The 15,558-nt window shown below is 45.3% G+C and overlaps 1 protein-coding gene and 1 pseudogene across 1 annotated transcript; one reads left to right on the top strand and one right to left on the bottom strand.

The window, feature by feature from the left end:
- On the bottom strand, window positions 1-11,192 carry LOC133495833 (E3 ubiquitin/ISG15 ligase TRIM25-like; annotated as a pseudogene).
- A 3,116-nt stretch (window positions 11,193-14,308) lies between these two features.
- Window positions 14,309-14,963, top strand: LOC133490849 (twist-related protein 2-like). Its single transcript, XM_061801421.1, has one exon. The coding sequence runs from the start codon at window positions 14,334-14,336 to the stop codon at window positions 14,961-14,963; it is 630 nt and encodes a 209-aa protein (XP_061657405.1). The 5' UTR covers window positions 14,309-14,333.
- The last annotated feature ends 595 nt before the right edge of the window (window positions 14,964-15,558 follow it).

Below are 15,558 nucleotides of genomic sequence, written 5' to 3'. Positions count from 1 at the left end.
ATTAATCAGCATAATAAAACATTACTGAAGTTGAATATAAATGATGAGTACCTTTGTACATAAACTCCCATCTGATAAGAATGTTCAAGATAAGTGATGCTATACGAATGCCGCGATTTAATCAAAATGGTATTTCCTTCACTGTTGTGACATACAGTAGCCGCACTAGAGTATAATGACAATACTCATATCTCAAAATATATTCGGGAGTATGAGTATTTGGGCAAACTCCTGAGGATAAAAATAAACGCCAAGCATTTTTCACTTTGAATTTGTATTTGAATTTTAAGAAATCGATACCCAGATAAATTTAGTATGAGGGCTTATTCGACACAAGCAGATCCTCACAGGCCATGGTGGAGTTTGATCCATGAGTCTGCTGTGCTGGAGTGGATGCTGAAAGCTGGGTAAACTATCTTTTCAAACTCAGTTGTGATTGTGTAGAGATGCTCCCTTTGGCCGTTAATACTGTGGAACGTTAACTTGCCGCCTTCATAATCCAAAACCAGCTCAATCTTCACTAACTGTGCGATCATTTGGTGAAGGGCCACATTGGACGAGGCCTTCCACACTGTCAGTTTGCTGCTTTTCTATTGCAGCCGCCAGGACACCGAATTGTGACCCAGCCGGCTGCGGTTGCCGCGGCGGGAGATGCTCTTGTAACACAGCCCCAGCAACCACATGGTTTCGGGACCAACCCCCACCACCCACACGTGCTTGCCATAAGAAAACCACTGTTTGCACATGACCTGTGGGGCACTGGTGAAGCGTTCCGGGTGCTTAGCGCACGGCTCCTTGTTGCTGCTGTACTTGGCCGTGCGCAGGTCGCTGCTCAGTTGCAGATTGGGGTGGGCCGTCCACGGGTTGAAGGTGGCCCGAGGCCTTCCTGCAGTTCCTTGGTGTTGAGGGAAGCCTTTATTGTGATGTTTCAGGGTATGGTGATAGTGGCAGCCTTCTTCAGCTTCTCTTCGATTAACTTAAACCGAGAAGAAGTGGATAGTGAAAAACATGAGCATCAGATATCTTCTTGTTTCTCTTTTATCAGGGATGGGGTGGGTGGCTGTTCTTCTCTGTAAACGTTTTTGGGTTGCATTTTTTTTTTATTTATGAAAATTGCGACAGAAAAAAATTATCTGATGGATCTTAAAGCCTTTATAAGAGCCTTTGTCAAGCATGTATCACCCAAATATTTTAAAGAAAGGTATGCCACCAAAGTTGGGAAAAAGCAGCAGTTTATCATGCAAACGTCTCTCAAGACCTTCAACAAAGTGAAATATGAAAGGAGCCTTGTACTGTAAATCAAGCTAATCCATAATGACCATAAGTGAAGTTATTGTCCTATTTGTGATAAATACACCTCTGTACTGTCTGGTCAGTACAACCTTGGTAGAGTTTGGCAATTCTAAGAGGAACTATCCATCCATCCATCCATTTTCTTTGCTGTTTATCCTCACAAGGGTCGCGGGGAGTGCTGGAGCTCATCCCAGCTGTCAACAGGCAGTAGGTGGGGTACACCCTGAACTGGTTGCAATCGCAGGGCACATCAAAACAAACAGCCACACTCACAATCACACCTAGGGGCAATTTAGAGTGTCCAATTAATATTGCATGTTTTTGGGATGTGGGAAGAAACCGGAGTGCCCAGAGAAAACCCACACAGGTACAAAAAGAACATGCAAATTCCACACAGGCGGGTCCGGGATTGAACCTGGAACCTCAGAACTGTGAGGCCAACACTTTACCAGCTGAGCCAGGGTGCCACCAAGGGGAACCAGACCCCCAAAATCTTTAAAGAAAGGTAAGACTATGTCCCACCACAAGTCAAAACATGGAACACTGATTTATGTTGTGTTCCCATCATTAGAAAGGAATAGAATAATTAATAGATGTAAATGGAGAGCCATTTTGGGCAAAATCATTACCAGCTACAGACTGGAAGTGATGTTGAAGTGCCAATAAAGAGTTACCTGCTACCAGTGTGCTTCAATGAATTTTGTCAACTGGATGGGGGGATGCAACTAAAAGTGCTCCACAATAATGCAAAATAAATTGATCCCGCCAACAGCTTGGTCTACATGGACAAAGACACACACACACACACACACACACACCACACACACACACACACACACACACACACACACACACATAGTTAATCCTGGAACGAATGAATACCCTAAAGGTGATAACAGTTTCACGTGGGGAAATGGTCTGCAAAAGACCTTCGAAAGTATTATAGGCTTTTTGGCTCTGTTCACATTGCAGGTAAAGCTTTTTTTTTTTTTTCGTCCAGATGACACATGAACTGTATTGAATTTTTTTAGTTTGCAGTTTTATTTTGAACCGTATGAATTAATTTTTCTTTTCCTCCCCAAATCCAACCTAAGATACTTTGGTATTCTTCTTTTCCTTTCGGCTTGTCCCGTTAGGGGTCGCCACAGCGTGTCATCTTTTGCCATCTTAGCCTATCTTCTGCATCTTCCTCTCTAACCCCAACTGCCCTCATGTCTTCCCTCACCACATCCATAAACCTTCTCTTTGGTCTTCCTCTCGCTCTTTTGCCTGGCAGCTCCATCCTCAGCACCCTTCCACCAATATACTTACTCTCTCGCCTCTGAACATGTCCAAACCATCAAAGTCTGCTCTCTCGAATCTTGTCTCCAAAACATCCAACTTTGGCTGTCCCTCTAATGAGCTCATTTCTAATCCTATCCAACCTGCTCACTCTGAGCGAGAACTTCATTTCTGCTACCTCCAGTTCTGCTTCCTGTTGTTTCTTCAGTGCCACCGTCTCTAATCCATACATCATGGCCGGCCTCACCACTGTTTTGTAAACTTTGCGCAAATCCAACTTGGTGAAGATCCGGGCTCCTTGGAGGAGTTCAAAGGCTGTAGCTATCAGGGGCAAGGGATACCTGTTCTTGACCGTGATGTCATTCAATCCTCTGTAGTCGATGCAGGGTCGCAAGGTGGAATCCTTCTTCTTAATGAAAAAAAAACCCGCGCCGGCTGGTGAGGATGACGGTCGAATAGACGGTCGAATAAGTCCGGTTGCCAGGGACTTCTCAATGTACTCCCTCATTGCCTGGTGCTCCGGTCCTGTCAAAGAGAACAGTTTCCCTCTGGGGGGTGAGGTACCCGGCAGGAGTTCAATGGCACAGTCATACGGCCGATGCGGCGGCAGAGCTCCTGCTTTGGACTCCGAAAAAACCTCCCTCAAATCATGGTAGCAAGACGGTACTGTGACTAATTCGGCGGCGGTGCTAAGCTCGGCAACTTGGATCCCCCCGTCGTCCCCGGCGACGCCACACTGCTTGCAACAGTCCTCACTCCATGCCCTAATCCAACCCGTGACCCAATCAATGTGTGGGTTGTGTCTCTTGAGCCACGGGCTCCCCAGGATTATGTCACTGTTACTAGAATTGAAAATGTGGAAACTAATACGCTCTGTGTGCCCCTCCGGAAAGTCCATACGTATAGTTTGCGTGCGGTGAGTTACGCGGCAGAGGAACTTGCCGTTGGCGGCGTAAGCAACACGAGGACGCTGTGTGGGAAAGGTTGCCGCCCGCAACGCTTCGACTATCCGCGGATGTATGAGGTTCGCATCCGAACCAGAGTCAATGAACACGGTCACTATGCATGAATGAGCGTCTGTCCCGACTGTGAGGTGCAACAGCGACCGCTCCAACTTAGCGCCAGTATACCGCACACTCACCGGCGTCGAGATCCCACGGTCGGGGCGCTTCGGCAGAGTCGGACAGCGGGCGATTACGTGTCCCAAACGACCACAGTAGAAACAGCGCCCTACTCGTCGCCGACGTAAGCTCTCCTCCGCTGGGCTGCCAAGCCCCTCCACTTGCATGGGTTCCGATGTAGCAGACAACGCGGGTGGCCGAGAAGCGACCGGGCTGAGCCTCTCTGTCTCCTCCTCCCTCAGGCCTTCCATCTGCCTCTGCACGGTCAGGCGCTGGTCCACCTTGAGGGCCAATGCGATGAGGGAGTTTAGCGAAGGCGGAAGATCCATGGCAACGAGGTGGCCACGCATTTGTGGGGACAGTCCCTGGTAAAACGCGTCATGGAGGGCCTCCTCATTCCAACGGCTCTCGGCAGCCCGGATCCAGAATTCAAAGGCGTAGTCGGACACGCGGCGACGTCCCTGGCGAATTGTCATGAGCGAGGACGCCGCCTGGCGTTCCGGAGCCGTGTACTGGAAAACCTGGGTGAGCGCGCAGACGAAGCTCGCCCATGAGCGGCAGATCTCAGAGTTACGACTCCACTCAGTGGTGGCCCACCCCTCCGCCCTCCCCGTCATGTGGGAAATGACGAAGGTGATCCGGGAGCGGTCCGTGGGAAAAACGGACGCTTGCAGCTCAAAGTGGAGATCGCACTGCGCCAGGAAGGGCTTGACGTTGCCGGAGTCGCCTGAGATCCGCTCTGGTCGTGAGAGCGGAGTTATGCCGGCACGGGGAGGCTCAGTAGCAGCCGCGCTAGCTTGAGAAGCTAGCCACGGTTCCAGCTGGGCGCAGAGCTCATGGATCCGTTGATTAGTACCCTGGAGAGCAGCCTCTTGCTCGCCCAGGCGTTTGCCCTGCACTTGCAGCGCACAGCGGATGGCTTCGGAGTCGGCTGGGTCCATGTTATGGCTAGATCGTTCTGTCACGAAACGGGGCTCGAGGGTGGACCCAAATGCACGACTCCAGAGAAAGCAGACACTACAGAGGAAACCTTTATTCGGTCCAAGGTCTGAGATCAGGCAGACAGTCCCAACAATCAGAAGTAATAGTACGGCAGGCTTACGAGGGTGGTCAGTGGACAGGCGTGGGTCGGTGCACGGCGAGCAGAAGTCAGGCAAACAGGAGTGCGGGAACGAGGCATCAAGGACGACGATCTAGCGAAGGACAAGTCGTCCCCCACATCCTATCTATACTGGGCGTCATCAACTGTAACACGGTGCAGGTGTGCTCTGACTGATTGGCTGGCCACGCCAGCCTGGGCAGGAAACCAGGAGCATGACAGTCAGGTGCAGCAGCGGTAGTTGGGACGTCGGGCGAAGAGAGCAGGTGAGCGGGCAGGCATGAGTCGGTACACGGGAGATCGATCAAGGAAGGAAGAAGTGTCAAGGGAGTCAGGCTTACAGGGTCGATCGGAGAACAGGCGGAGGTCGGTACACACGGGTTGACGATCAGGGATACGGAAGTACTCGAACGGGACATGAAGCTCAACGATCTTGGCCGGACCAGTCGTCATCGGGGGTCATATAAATACACAGGATAATCAGCCCGCATGAGGCGCAGGTGTGCGCCTCCCAATCAGCGCAACCGCGCGGGTACCCGCACAGCCCGGGCTGGAGCGGCAGGATCATGACACTTTGCATAAGACACATTGGACTTCATCTTCTTTTATTTAAGTGTGAATTCACAAATCACAAATTTTGGACATTTTCTTTTCCAAATACTTTCCAAGTTAAATGCTCACCTGGTTTCCAGTCAGTCACACTGCACAGACCACTACACGTACTCACATTCTTACTATCACTGAGTGACAATTAAGCCCACACTATTTTCATCAAAGTTGGGTGACTGTATCTTTAAATATGCATTAACTATGGGTATGCATTATCATAAAAAAAAAACAGTTAATGCACTATACCGGTTAACGAAGCTTCGTGAGTCTGTCGAGTTGAGAGCCTCGGTTGCACTTTGCAGGCTGTCCACTAGCATCCGCTGTTGTTCCACCAGTGTGCCAATTCCCAACTGCCACTTGGTTCTACACTTACTTTGCTCCTCCTCCGGCAGCTTGTGCAATCTCTCACAGTACCTGAACACAAGGAGAAATTGTGTGCCAGCCAAGGAACTTGCTACAATAACAACAACGTTGTACTTGTCTGGTAGTTTTACAGGTTTGTTACCACATCAGCCAATTGTTAGAGTTCGAGGTGACTTGTAAGTTGCAGTTAAGTTCACTTGTCAAAACCAGCAATCAAATCCCCACAAAACTGAGCGAAGGATTTGCCTTTGGGCCAAGCATTTGCACATTCATTTTCGGTGGATCAAGAAATCTAACAACCATCGCTTGATTACATTATTCAATCTAGAATCAAATTGTCCCCATCTATCCATTCATTGGATGTTCTTAATTCTTGATATTGTTTTTTTTTTCTTTCTTTCTTTTTCCAATTGACAATTTACAAAGGAAAGTGAGAATTTTTAAAAATGAAAGTGCAATTGTCCTTTAGCCTCGCATAGTTACACAGGCACATTGAGAAAGTAAAAGTCAGTTTATGTATTAGGTGTTTCTATTATGGACATACATAAATTGCACAATAAAAACCTAAATTAGCTGCTTGTGTAATAGTCACCCAGTTGCTTGCCATAAAAACACAAACAAAGAATCTACTGTATATGAAGTTAGTATTAGTCAGCACAAGCAATTGGCCACCTGCCTCCAACAATTAGCGTGCATCAAATTAGCTTGATCATTTCACCAAAAATGTGACTTTTAACTTTTCCCTGTCAGGGTGGCGTCATCACTGCGAGTCACTTACATGATTTCTTCATCTGATAAATTCCAAATATTTTGATCCGGGCTTCAATAAATCCATGTCCCAATGAACTTCACATACCTTTTTTTTTAACTGAAATTACATGACATATACAGTATATACATATGTAGACACACATCTATCTATCTATATCTATCTATCTATATCTATCTATCTATCTATCTATCTATCTATCTATCTATCTATCTATCACTGAACTTGTAAATTAACTAAATTTGACCAAAAAAAAGTCACAACGAAACAAAAATCAACAAAAATGGAAAATCCCAAACTGTGATAATCTAAGGTTTTCTGCATTCCTATGTAAACTTGAGGACATTGCTGATGGTGTAGAGCTGGGCCACTGCTCCACAGCCAGAACGAAAACCACACAGCTCCTCCAGAGTCTGAGATTCAACTTCCTTTAGCTCAACCAACCAGAAGATGAAAAAGGCAGAGGCCATTAAGTCTCCACAAAAGGCAAGACTGGTGAATCTGAAATTTGATTGTTTGGGGGTGGGGTGAAATCTGAAGTACACACTACTAGAAACTGGGCAGGTAATAGAAGACTGAAATTTCACAGCCAGACTATAGAAAATATATTTATATAATTTTGTTTAAGTTGTAAATGTAGATCATCACTTCTGATGGTGTTTAGGCCAGCAGAGAAGACGTGGCGCACCACTGGTTATGATAAAGCACAAGCCAAAATGATCGACATCCCCCGTCAGCGGGGATTTCTAAAACTGCCAAATTTTAAAATTTATAGCACACAGTGATGGCAAGAATTACCACAGCATTAATGTAAACAAAACATATCACTTAGTGATGAAGAGGATGTCACACACTACCAACAAAAAGTTGTTTTTGTTCCCTAGGCTACAGTGAAACCTCAGTGTGTGCATGTGTGTGTATGCGTGTGCGTGTGTGCATCTGCCACATTACCCATTCACCAGTCCAGTCATGACTTCTGCTGTTATGATGTCCTTGTTGACCATTTTGTCTCCACGAGCATCTGAGAGCTCCTCCTTTGCCTTAATCTTCTCGATGAGGAAGTCTGTCATCTGCAATCTGTTGGAAACCACCTGCACATGCACATTAAATCCATGTGTAAAGCACATTGCATTACCTTGTCTATGCGCTATACAAATTAATGTATTTGGCTTTGCTTATGTATCAGTCACATTCCACAAAGTCAGGGTAGACTGTCTTGATTAGACAACCATTAATGTCATGTTTGCCTGTTATTTATTAATTTCAGCAAATTTGCTGTAAATGGTTATTGTTCCATGACCTCAAATATATGAAAATATTGTTTGCAAAAAGAGTCTCTCAAGGGGTAAGATCTATTTGTATTCTTGCAAAACATTATTACATACAGTAAAACATTCGTGTACACACACTATCAGCATAGAGGCACCGCAAAGGTTGTGTCCTCTCCCCTCTACTCTTCTTGCACAATACAAACGACTGCACCTAAAGGCACTTGGCTATCAAATTCCTGAAGATGGTTGATGACACCACACTCATTGGCCTCATCAAAGACAGTGATGAGTCTGCGTATTGACAGGAAGTATCGAAATAGGAGCTTTGATGTGGCCAACACAACCTGGCGTTAAACTCAGACCGTAGAAACGATTGTGGACTTCAGGAGCCATCCTTCACCACAGCTGCCCCTCACACTGTTCAACTGTCTTGTCTCAACCGTCGAAACCTTCAAGTTCTTAGGAATTACAGTCTCACAGTATCAGAAGTAGGAGACGAACATCATGTTCATCCTAAAAAAAAGCCCAGCAAAGGATGTACTTCTTGAGGCTTTTGAGGAAGCATGGCCTGCCACAAGAGTTGCTGAGACAGTTCTACAAACAGTCATCAAATCAATACTGTGTACCTCAATCACAGTCTGGTTTGGGGCTGCCACAAAAAAGGACGATCTCCGACTGCAACATGACAATCAAAACCACTGAACGGATTGTCGGCACCACCCTACCCAGCCTTGAAGACTTGGATCCCACTCAAACTAGGACCAGAACAGGCTGGATCCTTTCAGACCCTCCACATCCTGGCCAGCAGCACTTCTATTTCCTTCCATCGGGAAGATGCTACCGATCAATGTAAATCAAAACTAGCAGGCACTCAAACTGTTTTTTTTTCCCTCTTGGAATTAAGTCATGAAATTATGATCTTTAAAGTGGGCCTGTCATGAAATGGATGATTTTTATTATAAAGATATTAGATATTATTAATGAAAAACCCACAGCCAATATGGTCCCATGTGTTTTTTCACCACAAAGCATGACGTATACAGCTTTTTGTAACTCCCGCCATGAAAATCCTCTCGGGGATTTGTTTTCGAGAAGAAGCAGGAAGTGACGTAAAGGACAGCGGCGCCCCCTCGTGGACTAGTTTGTTTCCATTAGTTTTACCTCCGGGAAGGTAGCTCGTTGTTCCTTAGTGTTAGCCAAAATGCCGGCTCATTGCATTGCTGGACATTGCTTGAACACTCTGGAGAATGGAATTACCCTTCATAAGTTTGAAAGAGACCCTGTTTGTTGTGAAAAATGGATCGCACGGGTGCAGAGGATGAGAGCTCCGTGGGTTCCAAATAACAGGTAGGTGTGTGTACAGCTCCAAAAAAAAAAATAATAGTTTGGGGCGAACCACGTAATCGGTCTCTCTCATAATGTAGCAAAAGATCCGCGTATGAAATGTGTTGATGTGCACATACAGCTACTAAAAAAAAATAATAGTTTGGGGCGCACCACGTAATCGGTCTCTCTCATAACGTAGCAAAAGAACCGCGTATGAAATGTGTTGATGTGCACATCGCCCAGCCAAAAATATCTCACTCAGTCTCGTCTCGATAGTGTTCATCACGTACTGCGGCGGCTTTGAACATACTCCTAAAACCAGCATGGCTCGGCTCCACCTCCTCCTTATATACCACGGTGCCGAAAATCAGCCTCGCTGGCTGAGGCGCCGCGTTCGGCGGTCACAGCTTCTGCGAAGGCTGCGCGTCGGACTTTGTGACGGGGCGGCTCTGAAGAACCCAGCCGAGAATGCGTTACTCAGTCGCGTGCGTGCATAAACCGCCCCGGCTCGACTGTGTTGCTCAGTACTGTGGCGTCTGTGAACATCCCGCTAAACCAGCACCGCTCGGCTCTGTCATAAGACACACCAGCCGGCTGCGATGAGCCGCGATGATCGAACGGAGATGCGGTTTGGCCGTGATCGCATAGCATCTGAATATGGCTCGAAACAATAGTGTAAAATTGCTCTGAGGGCTCCAAACAATAGTGTAATACTGCCCCGGTAACTTCACTTAGTTGTGTGATGTCCTTTTCGAAAAGAGCTTCGGTGTCAGAAGGGGCGTCGGAAAAATCCGAATATCTCTGTTGTTCGGCTTCCATAGTAGCAGGCACTGCGCGTTTTCAATGGCGGAAGTGATGACGTCAAGGACAGAGGACGTGACTAATATGGCGACCACTTGGATGTCGAGGGACATTCAATTGCTCAACTTTGTGCACGGATGACGCACTCTCCGCTCACTTTTTTTGTTTTCGTATAGACATTGAAATTAACACTGTTATATGTATTTTCTATTACAATATCTATTTTAGAATGTTTATAGGGATGACAGTCCCACTTTAAGGGTAAAAGGAGCAACTGTGGTGCATTGTGTTTCTGCAGTGAGCCCTTAATTACATGGGTCATTTGTGATCCCATGGGTTCTCAAGTGCCATTGCACTGGTCTACAACAGTGAACTGCAAACGGGTAAGGGCACTCTGTATAAGCTTGAAGACTCTGCATCTTTGAACTACTGTGATTGCTATAATGAATAGTTCCCTATGAATTGAATGTCCATTGTTCTTTGTTATTGTTAGTTTGTTTGTTTTTCTTCTCCGTACTCCACATGAATGTCATACCATGGTAGCACAGACTGTCAGAGACAAATTCCTTGTGTGTTACTTACTTGGCCATTGAATCTGATTCTGATTTTAAAGTGGCTTTCACTGACAATGCATCTATAACTGAAGATCAGTAATTAAGCGGCCGAATAGGTAATTATGAAAAAAAAATCTTGATTCCGATGTTGACTCATAAGAAATGTTTTCATTTTTTATAAAATTATCAAGAAATGTAACATTATGACAAACCGAAACCCAAGAGCTCTACCTTGGTGCGGACCTCCAGGGCATGCTTCATCTCTCCCTCAGCAAGACTGAAGCTGAGAACTTCATGGTCCTGGTGTTGGTCCTTCGTGAAACACACGGAGCACAACAAGCTCATGTCGGTGGAGCAAAAGTACTCAAGGGGACGACGATGGACGTCACAGTCGTTCCACATCTGTGATGGTGCCACCACAGAATGGTTATATGGTTTCCACTGGTTCTCCGCCTGATCAGCGGACTTTGATGTAGCTGCCATGTAGCTGTTGATGATGCTACCTAGTTTGGAGCTCTTCTGTAAGGAACCAACGCCCTGAAACACCTGACGACAGTCGGGGCATATCAATGGCTCATCAGTGCTGTCCATGGTCTGTAAAATGCAGACCTGACAGAAGTTGTGGCCGCACGGGAGGACCACGGGGTCCAAGTAGAACTGTAGGCAAATTGGACAACTGAGCTCATTTCGCATAGAAAAAGTCATGATGGAAGGTGCAGAAAAAGCTCTTTGACGAAAGAATCCTTATATCTCGTCCTGGGTTGCCCTCTTTGTCTTTTGCAAGCCCCGAGGAATCTTCGTATTCCACCTCCAAGAGCGGGCTTTGTTGTAAGACGTCCCGGCAAGGCTGCATGCAAGTCAAAAGTGGAAATGAACACGCGATTTACCCTACATGCCCTTGTCATTTGACAGGCATGTACTTGTGCACCAAGAAGAAAAACATTCCTTTGCTTGGCTATGGGAATTACGCTGTCCCATGAGATCTATTCATGGTAGAAATAATGCAGCACAGATTAAGGTTCTTTCAAGACTAATTGTGCTCCCTCTGTATCATCTGTGCACCAAAATGGCTTTGAGCTAGAGCTAGGGTTACCAATGAGGTGCCTGGGGGCGCAAGGGTGGTCGTGATGACCACTTCAGGTGCCCACAAGGCTGAAAATAACCCAGGTCACAAATTGTTATCTGTGCTTTAGATTTTTAATCTGACTTTCTTATATTAATGAACATTTTTAAATAATGTGTAAAAATAAATAAATAAAAATACTAGTACTACTCGTATCATGAACTGATAAAGGTTGTTGACCCCTGAGCCCCAAGATACCAGCCCCTCCAAAAGTATTGGAACTGCAATGTCAATTCACCTGTTTTTGGTGTGTACTGAGATCATTTGGGTTTCAGCTTCTGCCCATTAGTTTTTTCTGTAAATTGCCAGACAAAAGGGTTTTGTAGACTTGAGAATTCTTTCTGGTGCTAGCATCAAGAGTTACATCATCAATAAAGACTAGTGTGCCCGTTCCAGTAAGTCCAAGCCATGACATTATCTCTTCCATGCTTCACTATGAGCTGTGTCTTTTGGATCATAAACAGATCCTTTCTTTGTCCAGACTCTGGCCCACTATCGTTTTGGTTTCATTTTGCATTTCATTTATGGTTAATCTTGGTCTCAGTCATTTGTGGCTCATCTCTTTTTTTTTCTTGACAAAATCCGATATGGACTTCCGATTCTTTTTGCTGATGAATGATTTGCATCTTGTGGTGTTGCCTGTATGTTTCCTCTCTCAAAGTCTTCTTCAAACAGTGGATTGTGATACTTCCCTGTGGTTGGCACACCATCCATCCACCTATTATCTGAGCCGCTTATCCTCACAAGGGTTGTGGGAGTTCAGGAGCCTATCCCAGGTATCTTTGGGCGTTTGCGAGTGGGGGCGACCTTGAATTGGTTGTCAGACAATCACAGGGCACACGGAGACAAAACAACAGTCACGCTTACAATCACACCTTAGGGCAATTTACTAGCTTTATTAAATTTTACACAAGCCGATGTGTAATCTAATACAGAAAAAAAAATTTGACTGCTATTCTCTTTATTAACATAAATCTATATAAAAAATAAAAAAAAAACCAAGAGAAACTGTACATTTCATTTTAAGTGAGCAATTTTACAAATTCACTAACTGTTATGAAGCAATTCAGAATATATACACACACACACACACACATACATATATATATATATATATATATATATATATATATATATTTTTTTTATTCCAGATGTGAATACCTGGAGATAAAAGCTAAAATGCTGTAAGTCTCTATTTCATTTTCATCTTTGGGTGCCAAACGCAAATGATTTTGGGCACTTTTTGTCAGTTGCGAGTGTGTAACCACTGAACACGATGATAACTGTTCATGCTTTAATTACCAAGTAGCTAATAAGTACAATTTAAATGCAATGTAAATGTAAAATCAGGAGAATTGTTTTTATGAAAGAGGATAATTGTTTGTGTTTTTTTGGAGAGGACTGGTGAAGAATTATGCCTGCCAGACCAAAAAGCTTTATCATTCATTTCCAGAATAGATGCGTATGTACACAACTAAAAGATATATACTCATCTATACTAAGAAGCAAAACCCTTTGGTTTAAGACAATTGCTTTGGGCTGCTTGCGCATGTCATCTGTGGTCTGACAAAAGAGGTTTCTTCACTTGTGGTGGACCTGCGCCACCTTAGGGTTGACTCATACTGAGGAGGGATCTTCACTGGGAGTTTTTCCACTTAGTCATGAGCAGCCTGCGCATCCAAAACCAAAACTGTTTTCATTGCGTGGAAGCATCTTTCCTGGTGATGATGTGCATGAAATAAAACAATCAACTTATCTCTTGTGGAGGTGTGTTAGGTGAATTGTGCACCCAGTCACCTCAGAGTTTTGGACAGCAAAGTCAATGCTGGACAAGGTTCCGAGGCTGGTTCTGGATAAAAGTACCTTAATGTCCCGCAGGTCTTCGTTTCGTTCCACTCTGCGCTTTCTTTTCTAAGGTCTCTGATTGGACCTCGGTGGTGCGGTGCTGAGCCAACGCCAGCTCCTTCCTCCCTCTAGGCCTATGATTAGAAACGAGAGCCAACTCGAATAAAACACGCCATTGTGTTTGCCTTGTTGCTTCTACCAACACACTTCTTATTCCAAAACTTATTTAAGACAGTTACTCCATCCCCCTGGAATGTTACATGTTAAAAACATAGTATGGGTATATTTATTAGAAAAATAGAATGAACTTGGTGGTGTCGACACTCGGGAGGGAGAAGCAGCAGAGAGTGTGTGTGTGGGGTGAGCAAAAGGGGGGTTGGTGGGACAAGGACATGTTTAGAAGGAAATCTGGAACCAATATACTTGGGAAGCTTCCATGGCGGGGAGCAAACGTCATTGAGGTTTGATTTGGTTGGCTGTACCAGACACCTTGTTCCTTTGATCACAGTACCCCATAGTTTAAGGTTCCTGTTTTACTGATCTTAAAAAAAAAAAAAAAAAAAAAAGTTACACACCAATCACCGAATCAGATGGGCGGACCGCTGAACACTTTAAGGTCCCCTCCCTTTTTTTAAAAGTCAGATTCAAGTTTCTGTTGGATCACATGCAGCTCGGGGAGCAGCGGGACATGACGACCAATGCGGTGATTACTGGCTGCCTTGCAGTAATGTGGCTGAAGAAGCGTGGTGGAAAACCATAGTTGAATGCTGAGTTTTTACCCATTTTGACAAAGAAGAAAATAAAACAGTTCCTGAAGAACAGACAAAACAAAAGGACTTGGAAGTATCCCTCAAGGACACAAGAAGGGCCACTTAGGAATGAGGGACGAGGAGCAGACTGGTGCAGATCATCCAGTGGGAGTGGTGGTTTCCAGTGAGGAGAACATTGGGAAACCACCGTCAAATGCCTGCCCCGTCCTTGTGGCAACACCAGGATTCCGCAGGCGGAAACGGCACAATGGCTCACCTGGCACGGACACTGCCGCCGCAGCCACATCAATTGATAACAAGCCTGGAGACGACATCCGGATCGATACTCCGACTGGACCAAAAAAACTCAAAAGGAGTCCTCCACATCTGCCTTCCTCTGCAGGCCCGTGCCTTTCTCCGATTCCTGGTCCAAGTCCTGGAGGTTTGTCACCTCTCGAGGACCCACATGGCCAGCGCGTGATCGCCAACATCCGAGAGCGTCAACGGACGCAATCCCTGAATGAAGCCTTCGCCTCGTTGCGGAAAATAATCCCGACACTCCCTTCGGACAAACTCAGCAAGATTCAGACGCTGAAGTTGGCGTCACGCTACATCGACTTCCTGTACCAGGTTCTACAGAGCGACGAGACAGATTCAAAGCTGAGTGGCTGTAACTACCTGGCCCACGAGAGACTAAGCTATGCCTTCTCCGTTTGGAGGATGGAGGGGGCCTGGTCCACCATGTCTGCCAGCCACTAGCCTCATCTTTGACGAAATAGTGTTCTCGCTCGATTTTAAAATGGGTCAGCTTTTTGACTCAAAAGTCTCAGGTTTCAACATCGGTTTGGCTCACTGGTGAGGCAAATACTGTGACTCTTCATGAAAAAAAAGTTATCGAAATGTGTTTTTCAAGCCTACATCATAATTTGTTCATTTGTAAGTCTCTGATTCATCTCCAGGGGGCTTTTGTTTGTGTTCTTGCCCCCAAACCAAGATGCGTGTTCCAATCTTCCTGACAATTTGACCACTTTTTCAGCAATTTCAGTACAGACACACCTCATAAATGATCGTTCTTCAGGAATAAGCTTGGGTCCTGAAACTGAAGTTTCATCCCACGTTCTACCTTTCGCATCATTTTCTGGACCAAAAGAAACACCAACATCGACGTAGGTATGCATTTTTGACTGTTCTTTAACAATTAAATGGGCGTCCTTTTGTGTCTATGCTTTATAAATGTTCAGAGTCACAGAAAGAAAAAGCCAATCCCAACCAGCTAAACCCTGGACCGGTTACCTGTCTGTCAGACAGGTAAAAATATTATGTAAAAGTCAGTTTGAAGGACAGTATTCAGGAT

This window comes from Syngnathoides biaculeatus, chromosome 2 (genome assembly GCF_019802595.1).
Source record: "Syngnathoides biaculeatus isolate LvHL_M chromosome 2, ASM1980259v1, whole genome shotgun sequence".
In the NCBI taxonomy this organism is placed as follows: domain Eukaryota; kingdom Metazoa; phylum Chordata; class Actinopteri; order Syngnathiformes; family Syngnathidae; genus Syngnathoides; species Syngnathoides biaculeatus.
Note: the sequence above shows the minus strand (reverse complement) of the source record. Positions and strands in the feature narration are given on the sequence as shown.

Excerpts from the sequence above, each read along its gene's own strand:
- LOC133490849 (XM_061801421.1), top strand. The coding sequence starts at position 14,334 with ATGAGGGACGAGGAGCAGACTGGTGCAGATCATCCAGTGGGAGTGGTG.